Source organism: Dendrobium catenatum, unplaced genomic scaffold (assembly GCF_001605985.2).
Source record: "Dendrobium catenatum unplaced genomic scaffold, ASM160598v2 fragScaff_scaffold_370, whole genome shotgun sequence".
Taxonomy (NCBI): domain Eukaryota; kingdom Viridiplantae; phylum Streptophyta; class Magnoliopsida; order Asparagales; family Orchidaceae; genus Dendrobium; species Dendrobium catenatum.
Window position 1 is genome coordinate 407376 of NW_021318832.1, and position 23452 is coordinate 430827.

At 32.7% G+C, this 23452-nt stretch overlaps 1 protein-coding gene across 2 annotated transcripts; it reads left to right on the forward strand.

The window, feature by feature from the left end:
- Positions 1-1509: 1509 nt before the first annotated feature.
- Positions 1510-22037, forward strand: LOC110109435 (dol-P-Man:Man(6)GlcNAc(2)-PP-Dol alpha-1,2-mannosyltransferase). Of its 2 annotated transcripts, XM_028693792.1 has the most exons (11): positions 1510-1885; positions 16546-16633; positions 16750-16909; positions 17104-17324; positions 17465-17760; positions 19426-19537; positions 19638-19776; positions 20267-20463; positions 20549-20638; positions 21630-21790; positions 21970-22037. In XM_028693792.1, the coding sequence occupies exons 1-10, from the start codon at positions 1599-1601 to the stop codon at positions 21777-21779; spliced, it is 1740 nt and encodes a 579-aa protein (XP_028549625.1). In that variant the 5' UTR covers positions 1510-1598; the 3' UTR covers positions 21780-21790; positions 21970-22037. The 2 variants fall into 2 exon arrangements, with proteins under 2 accessions (XP_028549625.1, XP_020696190.1); XM_020840531.2 differs by lacking the exon at positions 21970-22037 and having other exon boundaries at positions 21630-21948.
- Positions 22038-23452: the final 1415 nt, after the last annotated feature.

The following is a 23452-nucleotide window of genomic DNA, read 5'->3' on the forward strand; positions in this document are numbered from 1 at the left end:
GAAAGTGAATCTCAATTGGAGGGAATTATTTAATTTATAAGAAAGCCCACAAATCCTAAAGTCACTCATTTAGGGTCAGCATTTTGATAAAAGTTATTAATTCAATATCCATCAAAATTTAAAGATTAAAGAGAAGTTAAACACCATGAACTTTAAAAAAATAATCCATCCACCCTTCACAATAGTTTGATGAGACGATAAATTTAATAATACCTTAGCTCACAGAGGGTTTGCTTAGTTGATTGTATCATTAAAATTTCTTCTTAAACAATCTCTAATTAGTAGGGACAAGCCACATATCCTCTAACTAGTTATCTTGATGCCAAATGGCATCACATATAAACTATTAAGACCGAGGCCCTCTAACTGAGTTATTTTGCCAAAAAATTATACCATTATATTACAATCATGGTCAGGAGTTTATATGTTCTCCAATGGCTCATACCTCTTGAATGAATCAAATGATATTCTTAATAGGACACAAAACCTTATGTTTGCTAATATTGGCTTTAATTTGTGCCCTTAAGCAAATATCTCTCTAAAGTCTACAAAGTACTTTCAACATATGACTATCGACAAAAATCCTTCGGTCAGGTTGGATCGACAAACACCTCTAACTAAGTGAACTAGGGATCATGATAGCTAAGGATGATGAAATCATGAGATCTTGATCGAACTCATCATCATTACTCCCATCATCCGCTTTAAGTATGTGGTTGTCAATTTTAAGCCCTAAAAATTCAAACCTTAAAGTTATTGGTATTATATGTTGGACATTTAGTACCTATCTAACAATTAGTCTTAATAAAAAAATTTCCTCTAATTAGTGGGAGGTGTAATTAACCATATGATCTTATGCCTATGAGAAAACTCAAATTAGGTTAAAAGTTCATTGTGAAATGAGAGCAAAATTTCTAATTAATGTCTTATCTAAAATTCAATTTGCATTCTGAAAATTAACTATGAAACTTCATCCATTAAAATGAAAAGCCACGGAGAGGCTATGATGTAAATTTTCGAATCTCATGTAGTTTTATTTTAAAATATCATTAGAAGATATTTACTTAATTAAAAATACGAAAGACGGGATATAAATAAATTTTTTATGAAATATAATGCTAAAATGAGACTTTTAGGGGCAATTTGACAACGAGGTTTATGCCTGATTTGAGCAAAATTTTACGCTAAATCTTGCCAAACAATATTTACGATGTCGTTGGAAGTTACGACGGAATAAATCCTCCATCTCTTCATTTCTGCAATGAATCCTGGATTTACTATATTATGCAGTTCGACGGATTTAAGATTTCAGGGCGTGGGAGAGGGGGAGAGTGGACATCGGAACCTGGATTCCAACTTCAAGTTATAAATAACCTTCTTAAATTCAATTACATTGCCGAATTACTTAAAAAATTTAACATGATTTAACCTTGCGTTATCAAATATTTTCGAAATTTAATTTTAGCAGAATTTATTAAATCTGAATTTACAGGGTTTTGTAAATTCTTCCTACTTCCTTGCTTTACTTGCGAAGGCAAATAGTAGGGCAAACACACTGGTCTATTGGGGGGGAGCGCGATCAAACATAGTACGGCTTAATGGCTCTCAAGCTGCCGAGGCATCGTCGGCAGGCGGTTCCTGAGCGTGATTTGGCGGATTCTGCGGCGCTGCCTGCGGATCGATACTCGAAGGAAGACAAGGGTGACAAGCCGCGTGAAAAGAACGAAAAGGGACTCCGATGGCAGCTTCCATTTCTGGCGCTTGGGCTATTGCGCCACATGAGTGCTTCTTCCAATATCATCCACGACTGCGATGAGGTTTTTAACTACTGGGAACCCCTTCACTACCTCCTCTACAAGTCTGGATTCCAGACATGGGAATACAGGTCGTGTATTCTATGTTCTCCTTTGTCTTAATGAAAGATCTTATGTTGTTGAAAATTTATGTTTTTATTTCCTCCTATACTCTGGCTGTGCTCGGTAGGCTTTCCGTGTCCCATTTTGGTAATTTTTAACTGCGACAATGAGCCATTTTTATTGTCAAGATTTAATAGGCTGAGGTAGCCTCTTTTTCAGCCAAAATCCTATTCTTAATTATTTCCGTGGAATTTATAAGACCAACATTATTTTGTATATGCTTAAGTAAGATGCAGCCCTACATGGGTATTGTCACACCTCAATTTGGCTACAAGGACGGCTAAGTTGACTGCTGAAGTAAAGCTCGCATTTGAGGAGACTTTCAAACAATGCCATTTTCATGACCAACCGTTGGTGACAAAGGCCGAGGGTTGTTGTCAAGCCGCAACCATTCATTAAATTTATGCTTAAATTCATGAAATTAATCCAAATTTGAATTTCATTGGTACTAAAGTATTCTTTAGAAGCAGCACAGTGTAAACTAGCTTGATCATTGTGAGAAGTAGAAAAAAGTTTGCTAAGGCCTTACTCACAAGTGATGCACTATTGTTTAATTCATTTATGGTGAAAAATAGGCAAGGTTTGTCCATGATATAGCCTCGAGTGACATGCCTAAAATTAGATTTTCTAACATGGAATTTTTGGAATTCAGATTGGAATACAACACAATTAGTTGCCATGATGATTCGAAAAAGAGTCACAATTGCATGTTTATGAGAAAATTTTTTGAAACTTTGGGGAAGGTTATGTATTATTGTATTGGGAGGATTAACAAAAACAATCGGTGAGGTTAGTAGTGGATAAAGAGTTGGAAGATAAAGTTATTAGTGTGAATAATGTTGTGATGGGATGATTGCTATTAAGTTAATTATTCATAAAAACATTGTAAATGTGGATATTGTCTATGCTTAATTAAATGGTAGTTTAAAAATTAATTTTGGCATGAAATGAAATATGATGATATTGGTATGATGGGTGATGAGACAACTAATGGTGGGTTTGAGATGGCATATATAAATGTTATGGGAGGAGTTTTATTGATTTCACAGTATCATATAATCTTGTAATAATAAGAATCAAGAAATGCTTTTAGTTAGTTTAAAAAACGGAGCTACTAAATCATAAAAAGCTTTTTTTAATTATTATTTAGAAAGAACGTGAAATCATGTTTCAATGATTGTAAGGTGATTTTACCAAAAAATTTGAGAACAAAATGCATGGTTATGAATTTATGTAATTATAAAAAGTGATTAAAAGAAATAATTACCCTAAAGTATGGTGGAACTTGAAAGGTGAGAGAGTGTTAATCTTTTAAGATAGGCTATTAAGAGAGTCAAATTAAAATTCTATAATTGAACTAAATTTTCTATGGGATAAGGTGATTATCCATTAAAAAGGTTTTCCGAGAAGTTTTAGAGGAGCTTAGAAATAGATTGTATGCAAGTAGGAAAATGGGTGGAGTAATGAGTTACGAAAGATTATTGTGGTAAAGGCATGCTATTAATAAGTGAAAAAATTAAATTTGAATTAAACTTACAATGATTATGAGCAAGCTAGAAGTTTTGCAAAGAGAATTTTAGTAAACCTAAAGTTGAATATAATGTGCTAGACACCAAAGAAGGATAAACCAAATATATTAAATGACTTAGGAAAGACTTAAGAGATCTACAGGATTTGATTAAGTTAGATAAATTAAAAGCAATGATAGATCTTATTTAAAGATGAAGATATTAAAGATTGATCAAATATTACTTTGTGAAATTATTGAAGTAGTATTTAATGCTTTTTTGGAGTATAATGAATAGAATAATAAGGCATATTATAGATTTATTAAAAAAAATGTTATTAGAGTTAGTTTTATAGTACACTACAGGAAAAATTGCTATTTTAGATGAATTTTTCGGCGAACAGTGTGCCGACAGAATGACGGCAAAAATGCTATCAGAATGACTGTCGGAAATAACGTAGACGTTATAGGAATATGTTTGGCAGAAATTTTTGCCAGAACTTTCTTGTGAACATGAGCTACCATTTTTTTGTTCTCCATCTAAGACAGGAAGAATTTTCGACGGTTTTTCCACCAAATATTTGTTAGAATAGGTCCTATTTCCACCTCCGTGCCTTCCTCTTCCATTTTCACACAAACAAAAGTTTCACCCCCTCAGTCTTGAGCATCGTACTTCATCCACACACCAAGGTTGCGTCGATTGACTGCCTTCATTCCGCCGTTTAGCAGCTTGAGTACCTCGTGGGTCCGCAATCGATCGACCTCCTCCTCTCCCCCAAGGTTCGAGCAAACTGCAGCCCCTCCATTAGCCATAAGCCGTTACATCACCTCATTTTTTGTAACACTTAAACTATATTATTTCATCAGTGGTTCATTCATGCTCTTCTCAAGAACATCCACTTAAATGAGTTATTTCATATGTATCTTTAAATTGAGCCTACTTAGGCATGCCCTAATATTCAAAAGTTTATGAAAGAGGTTCTTACCAATTTATTGTTTTTAAAATTAGCATCAGATATGAAGTTATTTAAATAAACATTATCTTTGAAGAATTCATTTCTAAAGAACATGTTATCCATTTGGAATTTTTTTCTTCACTAGTATATCATTTCCCTTAGGCCATAAAATCCATAAAAGAAGCTTTTTATGCCCCACACATATTTTTCTCCAAATTGAAATTCTTTTTGTTTTTAAGTCCTTGTTGGTTCTGTCTAAATTATCAACATCAAATAAAAACCTATTGAATGAAGATTTTAATTGATTTTAACAAATTTTGTTATTTTTTATTGCCTATTTGCATGTAAAAATACATTCGCCAAATTAGCAAAAATGATCGGTAGGTTTATGAAATAATGAAAGCATATTGTCTTACCTACAAATTTATGTATTAATTTTGAGCAATTAAGTTAATTTTTATAGGATTGTTCTTTTATAGGATTTTCCGGATCACATTTTATATGGATATTTGAAGTCGAAGGAATTAGATGTATAATCGATTGTTGTCTAGACGAAGGCATTAATAGATAAATTCATCAAAGGTGTCAATTTTTTCATCTAGGTGGCCTGCCAACTATCATTTTTTTTTCTGATGTGAGGTTTCATTTTCCTTGTTCAAAGCATAAAAATCAAGTGTATCTTATGCTGAATAAGGTTACTGTGGATTTATATCATAGAAGATTCATGTCAAATATTTATTTTAGACTTCACATGGAGAGTACGCGCCACATTTTTACTCTCAGTGAGGTTCATTAATAAGTTCCAAGATAGTTGAGGAAGACAATATTAGGACGTACGATGTTATGATTTATGATGCAACCAACCTACAATTTAGATAACATATGAAAGAGCTACCAAATAGGGAAGCACAAGACTCTATGAATTACTACGTACTGCTTAACAACCAATTTAGGATCGGGGTGCACCACTCACTCTAAGTTACCAATCGTTGTTAAGATGCCGAGTATTAAGACTGAATGCAAAGTTTCTCTAGAGTGTTTTAATCAAATTTTTGGGTTGCTTAAGGAGACTGACCTTGTAGATAATCTAATTCCAACATATTTACACATGACTAAGAAGCTAGTTTTCAGATTGGGTTTGATTGTTATAAAATAGATTATTGTATTTTCAACTATATGTTATACTTCAAGGATGATTTGCCAGAGACATGTCACCATTACACCGAGCCATTATTTAAACCAAAATATGGAAAACAATAAAAATAGAGTTAGTTGATTATTTTACTTGCACATTATTCCAAAACTGTAGTTTCTATATGCATCTATGAGTTCTGCTGCACAAATGAGATGACATAACAAACATATTTCTCAAGCAGACATTTTAACTCATCTTTTAGAAGCTAAGTGGACTAGTTTACATCCTGGCACCCAATGCTAGGCGAGTATGACCTTACCTACACACACAGATGTTAACTCTCATTTTCATTCCTAGATCCCCGATTCCCTTCCCCAGAACCTCATTTCCCTTCCTTGGACCCTTTGCATAACACTTTTTTCTTTCTTTATTATTACTCACCACCATCTTAGGCATGGTTTAAAATTGCGCAATATGAGGCTCGCCTTGAGGCCCGCCTTTGCGCAATTCTAGTAAAAAACGCCTTGATGCTTACGCCTCGAATTTTTTTTATGAGGCTTGCGCCTTAACTTGTTTAAGGCCCGCCTTGAGGCCCGCCTCGCCTCACTGGCTTGAGGCTTACGCCTCACGCTATATATATTAAAACTTACGTAAATCTTGAAGTAAATGCCCGACATTGGACTCTATAGGAGAGGAGGAAGGGAAGAGAGCAGTTCACCATAATGATGATTCAAATGAAGAACCCCTTAGTGATGACAGTGCTGATGACTTATGAGTTCTTATGTGATATGTCATTGCTATTTATTTTTGGAAATTGGAATTATATGTTAATGAAAAGAATATTGGGATTTGGAAAAGATAGAATTTTGAGTTGAACTATATTTCATGTTGTCTTATTATTGAGATATTTTGATTTCACTTCATATCTTATGCTTTTTTATATTTTATATTATTAGTATATAAAAAATTTATCATTTTATGTTTACGCAATCTTTTGATTTTGAGGCTTACGCCTCAAAACGCATTGAGGCTTACGCCTCGCCTCACGAATGAAAAACGCCTCAATACCCGAATACGTAATTTTAAACATTGATCTTAGGTAGTTTCATCCACTTACCCCCCATATCCTCCATACCCACAACCATTCTCCTACCCACCACCATCACAACCATTTCCTGGTGGGCCTTCCAAATATATGTAGCAGTGACTTGGGGTACTAGATTACCGACGTCAAACAGACGCATGCTTATAGGGCTTGTGTCTACCTTCCAAATATATGTAGCAGTGACTTGGGGTACTAGATTACCGACGTCAAACAGACGCATGCTTATAGGGCTTGGAGACACGTAAGTAATGAGTGTTCAATTTTTGTTTTATTAATTTACTTGTACTAATTTTGAAATTTTGTAGCATTCATCCGTTGAGATAACCAACACATAAGATACGAGATATCATGTATGATGCTCCATATCTAGCTTGAAAGAAAATACCCCAGGATGTTTGGGACATATGGTTCCGGAAGTTCAAGTTGAGTTATTAGTTATATTATTAATCAACTTCATTCTATTTATTCTAATCCAAAATATTATTTCTTGTAATGTCAAGAAGAGATTTTTGTTGGTTTTCATAGCACAATGAAAAGATAAAGAATTTCGAGAAGCGTGGTTCAACTCACCTATGAGACATATTTGTAGATATTAAAAAAGTAAGGCAAGAGATAGCTTTGGATTGGTGCAAGTGTGTGGGTTAAGTTGACCAGGACCTAGGCCAGCCCAAATTCTACTAGGAGGGAGTTAAATAGGTGGAGCAGAGCTTCAGACATTGGGGTCATGGGCAACACTCTCCATACTTGTGGCTCAGTTCTACACACTGAGCATAAAAGATGTTTGATATTAACTTATATAATTTATATAATCGTAGACTTAAATAATTTTGATTGCTTAATAAGGAAATGAATTTGATTTATGCATAGCTATATGTTTTCTTTTTGATAGAATTAAATAAGGATATATGCATAATATAGATATTATATGATTCATTTTTTTAAAGTAATCATCTATATTAAATAAATTGTGTGTATATATATACATAGATAAACATGCTTGAAGAGTTTTAAGAAAGAATGAATGTTCAGTCATCCAGGCTAATTATAGAGATAGAAATGCAAACTGAAAATAACTCAAACAGAAGTGGAATTTATATTAGAATCAATGAGGAGGCTAAGTTTAAAAAGATTCATGATATTGTGAATTTGATATCACAAGTTGTTGATAAAATAATATATATGGAGAAATAATCATCAAATAGTGGACTCAAATTTGAATTTGGAAATGAGGTGGATTAACATCTGAAGCTATTTCAGACTTTCAAACCAGCATCATTCAAAGGTGCAAGTGATGCAACTGTAGCTGAAGGCTTGTTATTGAAGATTGAAAAAGTCTTCGATGGTACGATTTGTCCGGACAATAGAACGAGTTGGCTACTTTTGTACTGGAGGGCGAGGTAGATAGATGGTGGCAAGCTCAGCATAGAGAGAAATTTGGATTGATGCCTAACACTACGATTCAATGGGATGATTTTGTGCGGGTATTCAGAGATTGGTTTATTCCACCGTCAGCCAGATTAGCACTTCAAGATATTCTTTAATTTGATTCAAGGATCAAAGAAAGTCATGAATACACGACAATTTACTTTCCTATCTCGATATGCATGTTATTATGTCAGTACTCAGAAAGAAAAATGTTATAGATTTTTGAGAGGCTTTAGAGATCAGTTAAGATTATTCATTGGCACCACAACAACAACAACAACATCAATCCTTTATCCCACTACGTGGGGTCGGCTACATGAATTTTTTTTCCTCTATTGTGTCCTGTTAAGAGTCAAACTCTTATTTAAATCTAATAAAAAAATATTATTTCTAATATTTTATAACCAGGTCTTGTTAGGTCTACATCTACCTTTCTTAATATAGACCAAATCTAATATATGTACTCTCCTAACCGTCTCATGAGAAGGCTAACATTTTATTTGACCAAACCATCGAAGACAAATCTTTATAATCTTACCTTCCACTAGAGCTACTCCAACATTTTCACTTATATGTTCATTTCACATTTTTTCTATAAGAGTAAAGCCACTCATCCACCTGAGCATTCTCATCTCTGCAACACTTAAACTTAATTGTATGCTTCTCTTTGAATGGCCAATATTTTGCACTATAAATGAATTCTCAGTCTTAGTGGAGAGAGTAAGAAGAATTGAAAATGAGCTAATTTTTTCTAAATAGAGTTGGGAACAATAAGCAGGCAAACCAAAGATTTTCAAGAAGGATGATTAGTTTAGAAATAAGAAGCTCAAATTCGATAGTAAGCTAAAACAAACTCAATATGAGAAGTCTGCCTGTGATAAAATGTGGGAAAAGACATTTTGGTCAGTGTCTGGTTGGTTTTATAAAGTGTTACAGATGCGGTGAATTGGGACATCACAAGATGGACAGCTTTCCTTAAAAAAGAAGTAATACAAGATCGCAAGGATACCAGGAGCAGAGTCAACAAAAGAGAATTTGAACGCAATAAGGCAAGAAAAGCTCAATTTCAGAGGAAGCCATCAGTTAACTTAAAAGAAGAAATATTATATGTTAAAAGTAATTAGCCAGTGAAAGCTAGTGTTTGTCATCACACCTCAGGAAGCCAAAGATTCAGAGGAGGTAGTCACATGTACGCTTTTGATTTACATCAAATTTGGTAGAGTTCTACCTAATTATGGTGCATCTCAGTCACACATATCAGTGGTCAAAATAGCCGCACTATGCAACACAGCTAGGGGTACAAATGAGTCGAGTCGAGCTCGAGTTAAAGGGTGTTCGAGTCGAGCTCGGCTGTCAAATACCGAGCTTGAACTCGAGTCGATCTCAAAAGTCAAGCTCGAGCTTGAACTCGATAGAGGAAAAAAAGCTTGTCGAGCGGCATTTCAAGCTCAGTCCGTCAGTCGTGCCAGCGTATGTCGCCAGCATCTGCGTTGTTTCCAGCATCTGCATTGTTGCGAGCATCTGCGTTGTTGCCAGCATCCGTGTCATAGCTAGCTTCTCGTGTCGCTAGCTTTCATCCGTTGCCAGCTTTCATTGGTCGCCAGCGTCCGCAACTATCGCCAGCGTCCGCATCTGTCGCCAGCATCTTTCATTTTTTTGCTCGCAATTTCATTCTCCCGTGCGAGATTTCATTTTCCTGTTGGCGATTTCATCTGCGAGTTGCTTGACGAGCTCGCGAGTCGAGCAGTGAGTTGTTCGAACTCGAGCTCGATAATCTATCTAGCTCGAGTCAGCTTGCAAGCCAGCTTGACTCGGTTGCACCCCTAGACATGGCACGACGTGGCACAAATTTTGTAGCGTTTTATTTGCAGCATATCAAAATAACAGGTGCTATTTGTGCCAGAATGGGCAATGACACAAGGCGTAAACGACGCACACTATTTTATTAACATGATATAAATTATAAATTATTATTAATTACTTTTTAAAGTTTATATATTAATATCATAATTAATTATTAATTAATTAAGCATAAAATTAATAAAAGATATAAAAAAATTAAAGGATTTAACTTTTTAAGATTTAAAGCTATCTTTTTTTTTTCTATTTGGTGGGATATAGGCTAAACTATGATTAAATCCTGCTCAAATCTATTGATGTAAGCTCTTATAGGATTTAAAATTTTTATTTTTGCTATTGGGCATAATATTTATGCTTAAAATTTTCTCTAATAAATTTATTATTTGTTATTTAATGGTATTTAATACTAATAAATTTATATTTTAAGTATTTTATTTTGTGCGTCATGTTTAAAATATCGTGCGCCGTGCAATGCGCTATATGCCTTGGTTCTATGGTGAACTTTGTGCGTGGTGTGCCATTCGTTGTTGACAAGTATGGTTTCAATCTTTTTTTTGTGAAGAATTTTATTCTGACTTATCTGGTGAAATTGTATGATTTAAACCGACCTTGTGTGTTATGTTGCTAGCGGGAGATAGGTTGTTTGCAAATTAGAAATGTTTTATGGATATTGATATTCAAGGTATAAAATTTATAGCAGAGCTGATTATAGTGCCTATCCAGACCTTTGACACTATTTTGGGAATGAACTGGTTGGTTAAATACTTTGCCACAATTAAATGTTGGAAGAAAATAGTAAAGTTTAGTTTGCCTAATGAAAAGCCTTTCTACTTTTCTTGTGATAAAAATGTTGTTTTATTATTAGTGTAATAAAGATGAGTAAATATTTGAGAAATGGTGAATTGATGTTCTTGGCAAAAATAGAAATGTTAAATAAAGATGTGCATGCATTAAAGAACATTTCAATTGTATCAGAATTTATTGATGTATTTCTAAAGAATTACCTAGATTATCACATGAAAGAGAAATTGAATTTGAGATAGAATTGCAGCCAGGTACATCGGCAATATATAGATCTCCTTACAAAATGACTCCAAAGGACTTGCAGGAGTTGAAATCTCAGTTGTAGTATTGATTTTAGAGAATTAAATAAAGTAACAGTTAAAAAACAAATCCCACTACCATGTATAGATGATTTGTTTGATCAATTAGCAAGTGCTACTATATCTTCTGGAATTGATTTGAGATTAGCATATCTTCAAGTTAGAGTAAAGGAAACAAATATAAGTCAGACAGATTTTGGAATTAGATATGACCATTTTTAATTTGTTGTGATGTCTTTTAGTTTGACGAATACTCCTGCTAATTTTATGGTTATGATGAATCAGGTTTTCAAAGATTATATAAATAAATTTGTAATTATTTTGATAGATGATATTTTAACATATTCAAAGACTAATGATGAACATTTAAGAATAGATCTGAAAATATTGAGGAAAAATCAATTATATGTAAAATTTTTAAAATGTAAATTTTGGTTGAGGAGCATTACATTCTTGGGATATGTTATAAGTGGTGAAGGAATTTTAAAAGATTCTCAAAAGGTGAAAACAATTTTAGAATGGCCGACAACAAATTAAAAGATTGCAGATGAGTGAAGAAGTGTGTTGTTTCCTATTTTTAAAAATAAAGGTGATGCACTAGGATCTATGAATTATAGAGGAATTAAGTTAATGTGTTTTATATTAAAATTATGGGTGAGAATAATTGAGCATAGGTTACGACTTATTACTAATGTTTCTCAAAATCAGTTTAGGTTCATGCTGAGTAGGTCTACTATGGAAGCTATACATTTGTTGAGAGTTTTGATGGAGAAATATAGAGTAGAGATGATCTATATATGTATTTATTGATTGAGAGAAAATATATGATAACATTCTAAAAAAATTGCTCTTGGGAGTCATAGAAAAGAAATGAGTTAAAAATGTTTATATTCAAATCATTAAGGATATGTATACAATAGCTGTTATTTATGTTCAAGCACAAGGTGGTTTCACCTAGTATATTTCTATTCAATTGGATTACATCTAGGATTAGTTGTATGCCCATATCTTTTTTGCTTTAGTCATGGATGTTCTTACTAGACATTTGCAAGATGGTGTACCTTGGTATATGCTCTTTGTTGATGATATTATTCTTATTGATAAGACTAAAGAGGTAGTTGGAAGAAAACATAAATTATGGAAGTCAATCTTAATCTAAAGATTTTATTTAACTAAATCTAAAACCCAATACATGGAGTGCAATTTATATTACTAATAGATATAGTAGTGGGATTGTAACATTGGGTTATTAAGTCATTAAAAATAGTGCACGTTTTAGATATATCGGGTCTATCGTTAAAAGCGACAGTCAAATAGGTGAGGATATTATTAGTATAATTCAAGTTGGATGGTTGACGTGGAGGAATGCATTGGGCTTGTTGTGTGATAGAAAAGTACATTTCAAACTAAAGGGAAAATTTTATTAGATGGCGGTGAGACCTGCAATGCTTTATAGCTCCAAATACTGCCATTAAAATAGAAGCATAAAATTAAGTTAAGTTCTAAAAAGATAGGATGCTTAGGTGGATGAGTGACTTTACACTTAGAGACATAATGCAAGAAGAGCATATACGTGAAAAGGTTAGAGTGGCTCCATTGACATATATGATTAGAGAGAATCATTTTAGATGGTTTGGTCACATAAAATGTCAGTCGTTAGATGACACAGTTAGGAGAGTAGATGTGTTTGATTTGGTATATGTTAAGAAAGATAGAGGTAGAACTAAAATGATTTGGTTAAAAAGTATTAGGAATTACCTTTTTTATTATATTTAAATGTGAATTTAACTCTTAATATAACACACTAGAGAAAAAAAGATTTATGTAGCTGACCCTGCTTAGCGGGATAAAGGCTTCATGTTGTTGCTGTGCTGAAGTGCTATTGAGAAAGTTTATGTTTATTTTGTCTCATTTTTTCCATCATTCAACTTCGCTGGTTTTACGTACCTGTTTTCCAAATGAACTTCCTCCTTTGAAAATTGCTTTTTAAATGACAATACAATTTCAAATATCAATGTTTCGTTTACCTCAATTCCAAAAGATAGCTACATTATTGATGGTCTAGTTTGGGTGGAAGTTCGATCTACAAATGGGTAAAGAAGCAAAAATATTTTATTGTGCAGTTGGTTAAATATTTGCGCAATTGTTGTTTTAGATATATGTATAAGTTAGCCAAGCAAAGATATATGAGTAGTAAGAATTTAGTTCAAGTGAAGTGTATTCAGGATGAAAATAAAAAGAAAATACTTTTATTAGAAGTGGATATTCAACAATGGTGAATGAGATATTTTGCCAAGTTTTTCAATGAAGATTCTGAGAATACAATTGACTTTAATGACCTTAGCACCCTAAACGAAAATAGAGATTTTTACTTTTATCGTTGCATTAGTAAAATCGAAGTTAGAGAGGCTTTAAAGAAAATGAAGTGTGGAAAAACTTTTAGAACTGATGATATTTCAATAGAGGCTTGGAAATGTTTAGGAGATGAAGGAATTTCTTAGCTTACAAAACTTTTTAATATTATTTTGAAGACTAAAAAGATGTCAGATGAGTGGAGAATGAATGTGTTGATTCCTATTTTTAAGAATAAAGGTGATGCAAAAGATTGTGCAAATTATAGAGGAATTAAGTTAATTTGTCATACTTTAAAACTATGGTAGAGAATTATGGAGTCTAGGTTGCGGCATAACACTAATGTTTCTCAAAATTAATTTGGATTCATGCTGGGTAGGTCTACTATGGAAGCTATACATTTATAGAGAGATTTGATGGAGAAGTATAGAGAGAATAAGGAGGATCTACATATGATATTTATTGATTTAGAGAAATCATATGAAAGTTTCAAGAGAAGTGCTATGGAGTGTTCTAGAAAAGGAAGGGGTTAATAATGCTTATGTTCAGTCATTAAGGATATGCATGCAAGAGTTGTTACTTATGCATGCTAGAGGTTGTACCTTGGTATATGCTTTTTACTGGTGATATTCTTCTTGTTGATGAGACCATATAGGGAGTTGATGGTAAACTTGAATTATAGCCGTCAACCTTAGAGTCTAAAGATTTTTGTTTGAGTAGATCTAAAACCGAATATATGGAGTGTAATTTTAGTAGTAATAGATGTATTGGGGTGATTGTGACTTTGGGCAATCAAGCCATTAATAAGAGTATACATTTTAGATATTTTGGGTTTGTTGTTCAGAGTGATGGTGAAATAGATTGGGATATTATTAGTAGAATTCATATTGGATGTTTGAAGTGGAGGAATCATTGGGCTTGTTGTGTGATAGAAAAGAGGTAAAATTCTATAAGATAATGTTGAGACCTGCAATGCTTTATAATGCAAAATGTTGGCCATTAAAAGAGAAGCATAATATAAAGTTAAGTGTTGTAGAGATGAGGATGTTAACGTGGATGAGTGGCTTTAATCTTAGAGACAAGATATGAAAAGATTAGAGTAGCTCCACTGGAAGATAAGATTAGAGAGAGTCACCTTAGATGGTTTGGCTACGTAAAATGGTTGCCTTCCGATAACCTGGTTAGGAGAGTATATGTATTAGATTTGATTCATGTTAAGAACGGTAGACCTGTAAAGTTGTTAGAAAATATTTGAAATGACCGTTCTTTATTAGATTTAAATGAAAAATTGACTCTTAATAGGGCACAATGGAGAAAAAAGATTCATGTAGCTGACCCCACGTAGTTGGATAAAGCTTGGTGATGTTGTTGTTGTTGTCGGTTTAGATACTCATTTTTTTCCTGAAGGGATGCTGGTTGTCACCGGAACTATTATTAATAAGATTTTAACCCTCTTACGATGTCCAACTTCGTCTACAATTTTTCTAGCTTACTATGATGAAATGATGTGACATATGAATTGAGATTGTGGCTGGAAACAATTTTTGGAATTATTTTATTCCCGGAATAGATGAGAATTTGATTCTTTACACGACACAATGGATAAAAGGATTCATATAGCCAACCCCACGTAGTGAGATGAAGACTTGATGTTGTTGTTATTTGGTCAGCTGAATGGTTGAGTAAAAAGATTGTTGGTAAATTTGGAGACTTGTTAGTAGAAAGGTTGGTGCAAAGTTATATTTTAAGGGATTTTTCATATCTGGATTTCCTAGTTATAGTAAGTTTGGTCAAATGTGATCACGAAAGGATTTTTTCTTGGATCTAGCAAACCTTTACTTTGCACCTGACCAAGGAATCTAAATTGCAGGACTTTGAATTCCATATCAAAAGATAATACACATTTCTTCTATTTAAATGCAGCCAAGATGCTACTGTGCTCCTTAGTATTAACTTCAACAAGTAAACGTATCGTATTTGTGGCTTTTTGTTAAAATTTCATGGATCATCTACGACAGATTTTTGCTATTGTTATTTATCGAACTTTTGTTCCAAATATATGATATTAAATTTTCTCAGCCAACTCTAATGTAATACAACTCAACTAATTTAACCCAAATAAACTGAGTTTTCCATAGGCCAACCAAAATAACTCAAACTTGACTACAAAATGGTTGAATAAGACCAATTTTCAAGCTTTCTTTTAGGCCCATATTTAATTATGATGAATGCCATCATATTTTTAGATTTACCGTCAGGTCGAATCATCCTTATGGATGGTATTAGATTTGAATTTTAATGTTTGGTAGTATAGATTTAATTTTGTTAGGATTTGAAATGAGAAAAGACCAAAATGGTTCTTTGACTCTCTAAGAAAATTAAAATAGCCCCCAACTATATTAAATGATCATTTTGGTCATTCAATTGCTTAAAGAGGAATTAAAATTGTTCCACCATGAGATTATTTTGATTTATTTTAAAGAGTTGAGGGATCAAAATTGTCCTTTAATATAGTTGGGGATCATTTTGATCCTTCATAAAGAGTCAATGTACCATTTTTGTCTTTTTTTTTATTTGAAATTAGATTTGATTGACAAATCTTTGCAACTATATTTTTAAAAATAAATATTGATAACTTGTATTCAAATCATTGATTGAATTTTAATATTGTATGAATGAAATAATTCAAAAGGTCAATTAGTACTTTCTCTAAATTTAAATTGTGTATGTGAATCACTCCGAATTGTGGACCAGAAATTTCTCTTTAATTCTCTCCTTTTTAATTATCTTGCCTCCAATTTACACTTAAATTATGGACAAATGATTTTATTTTTATTTGATTGAATCATCTTTTTGGATGATATTACTCTTAAATTTGAATGTTTGGTTGTATTAGATTTAATTTCAGATTGATATTCAAATCTTTGACCTTATATTTGCAATTCTATTTTTAAAAATAAGAATTAATAGATTATATTCAAATCATTGATTGATTGATTAAACCATGATATCAGATGACTGAAATAATTTATTTGGCCAACTGAGCGTTCTTGCTAGGTCCAAGTTGTGGACTTGAAGTTTCTCTTTTATTCTATCCTGTTTCATGCTACTTGTACATAAACGCCCTTAATTTCTATCTACTGTTGGTTGTCTGAAAATTAAAATCACCATATCATTGTGTTGCAGTTCTGAGTTTGCGCTGAGGTCATATCTATACCTTCTTTTTCATATGCTAGTCGCTGGACCAACATCCTGGTTTTACAAGGATGAAAAGGTTTGCTATTTTTTGCATATTGTTGAACTTGAGTTATTTTCTTTATTAATGATCATTAAGGATTTTTTTTTCCTGGTACTTTCTTGCTCTCATCTTTCCTGCTGCTGAAATCTCAGATTCAGGTTTTCTACAAAGTGAGACTCTTTCTTGGCCTTATCTCAACAATTACCGAGACTGTTCTGATAGTTGCCCTTTCAAGGAAGTATGGCAAAAGACTTGCAACATATACGCTTGCTATGTTATGCCTAACGAGTGGTTGTTTCTTTTCAAGCACAAGTAAATTTCTTTTCTTGACTTACTATCGTTTTATTCTTCATTCTAAGTTGACAAATCCTCTGTATTCTTCACTGCAGGTTCATTAGTTTCTTTTTATTTGTCGAAGTAGAAGAGTTTATGTGCGCAGTTATACATCGTTCTGTATTTTCTTGATTTTTCTGGTCTCTGATGGTTGTACGCATATGTATCTTCAGGTTTCCTACCAAGTACATTCTCTATGTATGCTGTTACACTTTCTTCTGCTCTGTTCCTTCTTGAGAAATATGCTTCTGCGGTTTCTGTATCTGCAGCTGGAGTTCTCATTGGCTGGCCTTTCTCAATTTTGATTTTTCTTCCCGTTACTATATATTCATTAATCAAAGGGAGTTTCAAAAAAGTTTTTCTATCAGGCTTAATAACCTCTGTTTCTGTTATTGTAAGTCATGCCACCAAGCTTTTAAATGTTCAATCCACAGTATTGGTTATTTTGTCCTTTTTTTGTCGCATAAGATAATTATATTTTCAAATGTGTAATAATGTCTTATGATTTTCCGTAACAATGTTTTCCTCTTTTAGGTTCTATCAGTATATGTTGACTATTATTACTATGGAAAGTGGACATCATCAATCTTCAATCTGTTAAAGTATAATGTACTTGGCGGTGGGGAGAGTCATTTATATGGAGTGGAAAGTGCTACATACTATTTGAGAAACGGTTTCAACAATTTCAACTTTTCCTTCATTCTTGCTCTTCTTTTTGTGGCACTTCTGCCTATTACATTGAAAAAGTATACCCCAGATCTGCTAGTTGTGGTCTCACCTATATATATTTGGTTGGCATTTATGTCTTTGCAGCCGCACAAAGAAGAACGGTACTTTTCTCCTTCTATTAGTGGTCTAAATATCTTGCTTTTTAATTTAGAGAAGTCCCATTTATTTTTATAAGATTGATAAATATTTGTGTACATTATTTAGATCACATGTCAAAATACTGAGTAGTGTTCATTGGCTAGGTTATTTTTTGGAGAAAGTTTATACTGTTAGCGGACAACAATATATCGTAATATACATTTAAATGATCCTACAGCTTAACTTAAATATTAAATATAAAATACTAATAAAAATATTGTACATTTCTACTCATTTCTGTTCAAAATATCTATACTACAACTATATTATACTATTCTATACTAAAACTATAATGTATTATGACTAGACTACACTGCAATTATATTATATTATACTATACTACAACTACACTTTACTATAACTATACTATACTATACAATACTATCAACTATATTAAACTATAATATAATTATACTATACTACAATTATACTATACTATATTATAACTATACTATACTAAAATTATACTATAATTTACTATACTACAATTATACTTATCTACAAATCCAATCTGCCTTCTGAAAATTCCCCCGGGATCACACATCCCAAAATTGGAATTTTTCGGAGCCCACAGTAACTATACTCTAATATACCACAACTATATTATACTATGCTATAACTATAACTATACTATACTATAACTATACAATAAAACAACTATACTATATTATACTATACAATAACTATAAGATATAATAAATATACTTTACTATACCTATACCATACTATAACTATATTATACCCTAACTGTATTATACTATACTACAATTATACTATGCTATAACTATATTGTAACTGTACTCTACTATACCGCAACTATATTACATTATACTATACCATACTTCAACTATACTATACCACACTATAACTATACTATACTATATTATAACCATACGATACTACAACTATACTATAATATAACTATACTATACTGCCGCTATACTATACTTTATTATACTAAAACTATACCATACTATAACTATACTATATTATGCAATACTATAACTATACTATACTACACTACATAACAACTATACTATTTAATACTAAACATAACTAGATTATATTATACTATACTAAAACTATACTATACTATTCCATATTGTAACTATAATATACTATATTATATTATACAATAACTATACTATACTAGAATTATATTATACTATATTATACTACAACTATACCACACTATAGCAATTCTACCGAAGTTTATAACGTCAAGATTTCTGCATTTAGCAGGTTTATGTTTAATTTTTTTAATAAGGTTTTAGTTGATCAAATGTTGCTCTGAAGATGGGCTGCTAGACGTAATGAATTTATGTGGCTTAACATATATCGATTTAGCAAAAACAATCTTCTCTTACTCGTCTGGTGGAAACAATCTTCTTTTTACAACTTGTTGCTCTAATCAATTGGCAAAAATGAAAATTTACAGGAAAACTAATGTTATTCCGCATCATATTTTTCATGCTGTAAAAATCCTTGTGTATTTAAGTTTTTCTGTAGTATATAGCCCCTAAGCCTACTACCATTTATAGATCCGATCCATTGCCAACAATAGTTTTTGAAATTCGGGTGAACAAAAGTGGTAAATTTTTCCTGACCTTCAGTATTTTATCTCGCAGGTTCCTTTACCCAATATATACACTTATATGTGTTGCAGCTACAGCTGTAATTGATATTTTTCCTGATATTTTCCGTGATAGGTTTTCAACTGAAGAGTCCTTCATGGTCAAGGTGATCATAATCCCTCCTAATTAGTTACTCATTTTTGTTCTTGGTAATCTTATAGATCATAGTTCACAACTCTGAATCCGGACTTGACTGCTTAAAACAGGTTGCTAAGGTTCTTAGACCAGTTTTTCTTGGCCTTATTTTGTGCGCATCTCATAGTCGCACATTCTCGTTGTTGCATGGATATTCTGGCCCTTTGGTGATCTACAAGCATTTAGAACATCATGAAGATGCCAGTCCAGGTGAGTCCTTGTAGATTGCATGCTATATAAGCGGTATCAACCCTATTTCCTGCACTGTGAAGATTATTATGATTTTATTTTTTCTTATTATTTATTTATTTATTTATTTTTATTTTATTATTTTTATGATTTGTCTGCCATTAACAAAAAGACTTTGTTTGGTTTGGAGGAATTAAGCCGCCAGTAAATATTATGTCTCATAATTATATTTTGATTGTTTGGTTGTGGTGTAATTTATTAGAAATTGCTTTGGCATGGCTATCTTTCAGATTACTGGAGGAATTAAGCAACACTATTTCAATTCCTTAAACCAAACAGAGCTTAAGTAACCTGGTAAAAATTTTGAATTTATAATGGCTGTATTTCAGATCACTGGGTAGAAGCTTTCATTCTTTCAATAACATTTAGCCATTTTCATCATGCACCAGAACTGTCGAACTTCAGTCATGTTGCTTGTTGCACTGTTGCATCTCATTACATATTGATTTAGGTTCTATACTATGTGTGGGAAGTGAGTGGCATCGCTACCCTTCTTCCTTTTTCATTCCATCATATGTGAAGGAAGTCCGATGGATTGATGATGGCTTCCGAGGTCTTCTTCCATTCCCCTTCAATTCTACCTTAGGTGGCACAGCTGCTGCTCCATCTTATTTCAACAATAAGAACAAAGCTTCTGACATGCAATACGTAAAAACATTAAACTTTCTGCAGTTTGCATTTAGCATTAGATTTTATTCTCTTTCATGAAATGCATGTTGCTTTTATTTCACAGCTCCATGATATAGATGCATGCACCTTATTTGTGGAACTTGATCTCAGAAGACCTCACCCTTCTCGGGGAAGAGACTTGTCAAAATGGGAGGTAAGTTTGTTCTAAGATATTTTCATGTTCTTAGTGGCATTGAGTCAAATTTGAGTGTTTTAGGCTTAACTCAAACTGAAGCTTTTCAAATTTAATTTGGCTTGAAACTGAATAGCTTCTTTTAGTCAGGCTGACTCAACGCAAAACTAATGTGTCAAGCCCACTCAATGAGTTGGAATTGGACAGGACACGCTAGCAAATATCAATATATAATTCTATTTAATTTTATAGAGAATAGTATTATATTTGTTATATATATATACAAAATAAAGATTTGGGCAGCCTTACTACTCTGGAAATGTTTTTGATCTAGAATCAGGCTTGAGACTTGACTCAAAATCATTGGAGTTGATTGCATCTAAACTCAATTAATTGACATATATTTCTGTCTCCACATAACTTATGACATTGCATTTTCTTGGTGGACGAGTAGACTCAGGGGCGGAACCAACCTTAATTTTCAGGGGGACAAACTTATAAGTAACTGTCGAGGGTCCAAAGGGGCAGCGCCCCTTGATAGGATATTTTTGGAATTTAAATTAATAAATAAAATGATTATTTCTCTTTACTACTTGTTGAGGGCAATTGCCTAAAGATCATAGTATTTTAAAACTTTTAGGGGGGCAATTGCTTAAATACTCTTTTAATAAAGACTAAAAAATAGATGGAGGAGCACAAATTACCTAAAGAATCATATAATAAAGAAAAAAAAAATTTTATTAGGGGGGGGATGGGTTGGCCTGAGCTCAAAGGGGATCCTCCCCTGAGTAGAATCAAATTTTGTAATTTTATTCTAACCAGACTCAAGTCTCAATTGAGTCGCATTAGGCTTGAAAGCTTTTCTAGAGAGAATCGGGCTTAAAACATGACGAGAAATGTTTTTAATCAATTGCTTCTTGCTTTAAAACTCAAGCTAGTTTTGATTTTCACCTAACCTTCTTGTTCAAACTATTGTAAATTTTGAGCCAACTGCTGATGCTTGAACTTTCAGACCTTGGCAGCTGTACATTATCTTGATCGGGAGCTTTCACCTGCCATCTATCGATCATTCTTCATCCCCTACAGCTGGCATTACAAGAATGTCTTTGGATTATACAAGTTATTGAGGAAGATACCTCAGAACAATGTGGATCAAGACTAGTTTTACTACAAGTAAGCTACTTTCTGCTAAAGAATTCCCTGAAGATGGAATCTGAAATGGGTATTGTTGATCATCTTGACGCCAACTTTACTTTTCTTGTAGTTTTAGACCTCATAGGTTTAGCCTGCCAGCCATTGATCTCCTTCTAATATTTTCTAATTTTATGTCACCCACAACTTGAATGGTGTAGCGGAGTGGTATGTGCCGAGTTCAAGAGTAGGAATTACAATTGCTTTTGGGAGAGCTGGATACTTTGAAATATGTTTTTTTTTTTTTTTTTTTTACTTTTGTGTGCATGTCTTTTAACAAGGAAAAGGAAGAATGGGCCTAGCCAAAACCTGTAATCAAGTTCTGCATAGATAATTTTTTAATAAAGTTTAAAAACTGTTTATAATATCTCTATTCATTTTTTTACTTTATTTATGGAAATTTCTGTCCAGTGTTTCGTTTTATATGATTTTTAAACATATCAACTCATTCATTCTTCATCTGTCAAATTTGTGTAGGCTTCATTTGGGTTGGTTTTTTTACTGTTTCATAAAGCAGTTTTTTAATACAAAATTTAAAATTTTTATGCTTAAAAAGTGCTTTAAGAAGCAGTAAGAAAACTATTCCAAATGAAGTCTTAATCTAAAAGCATTTTTTTCCATTAGATCTTGTAAAGTATAACTGTTAAGCCCATCTAATTTTTTTTAAAAAAAAAACTTTCATTTTTATATGATGTTTTGAAAGTTGCCTGACCAATGTCATTGCTTGAAGTTGGTTCATATAATCATATGCATAGCATCGTTAGAGTTTGCTTTCTGTCAATTGGTGCTTTTGGTGATTTGTGTTTAGTTAATTCTATGAACGGCTTATTTGGTTGCTTACGGATCGCAAATATGTTCAATGAATAAAAAAATAGTGTTGTAAAATTTTCTAAAAGTCAGAGAATTATAGGTAACAAAGCCGCCCAATCATTCTTTCTATTCTTGAGTTCCCACTTTACACAGTATGTGAATATATAGAAAAACTTTTGCGGCTGCTGCTTTCACTCAAGTTCTTTTATTCCAAGTTCTAACATGCGAGAAATAAAGAATCCTTGCGCCTTAAGACCAATCAAATACTAGGCGTGAACTGTACGTCTCAAATTAGGGTGGAGTATGTGTTTAATGCTTATTTGTTGTAAATTATAGTAAATTATGTATGTAGCTCGAAGCTTAAACTCCAATAAGAATAGCCATTGTTATTATTAAATTAGGAAATGAATTTCCTTGAGGATTTGATACAGGGTTTTGAGCTTAATACTTGTATAGATTGTGAAATCTCGCAAGTAAAATAAGTTAAATTCTTAAACATTAAGGTGCTTTTTGGTGTAATTGTTGGAATTTCATCAAGAAATTTCGCAGTTAAGCATGCTCATCTCGGAGCAATTTGAGGATGGGTGACCTACTGGGATGTTACATCAACATGATAAAACCATGAGGTTCTTAGGTCAAAACGGGCAATATATAGATAATTAAGAGATTGAATTGTTATAAATGATATCAAAGTAGTACACTAGCTGAAAGACGGGAATTAAGTGTTATACAAGATAAAATGTTATATCATGGAAGCTATTTCTTGAACCATGTATGAGACAAAGTGCTACGTGATGCGAGTTACCACTTGAACTTGTAGGGGTCACCTCTAAA

Excerpts from the sequence above, each read along its gene's own strand:
- LOC110109435 (XM_028693792.1), top strand. The coding sequence starts at position 1,599 with ATGGCTCTCAAGCTGCCGAGGCATCGTCGGCAGGCGGTTCCTGAGCGT. Across the intron at positions 1,886-16,545 it reads TTCCAGACATGGGAATACAG|TTCTGAGTTTGCGCTGAGGT; the intron begins GTCGTGTATTCT and ends ATTGTGTTGCAG. Across the intron at positions 20,464-20,548 it reads AAGCTTCTGACATGCAATAC|CTCCATGATATAGATGCATG; the intron begins GTAAAAACATTA and ends TTTATTTCACAG.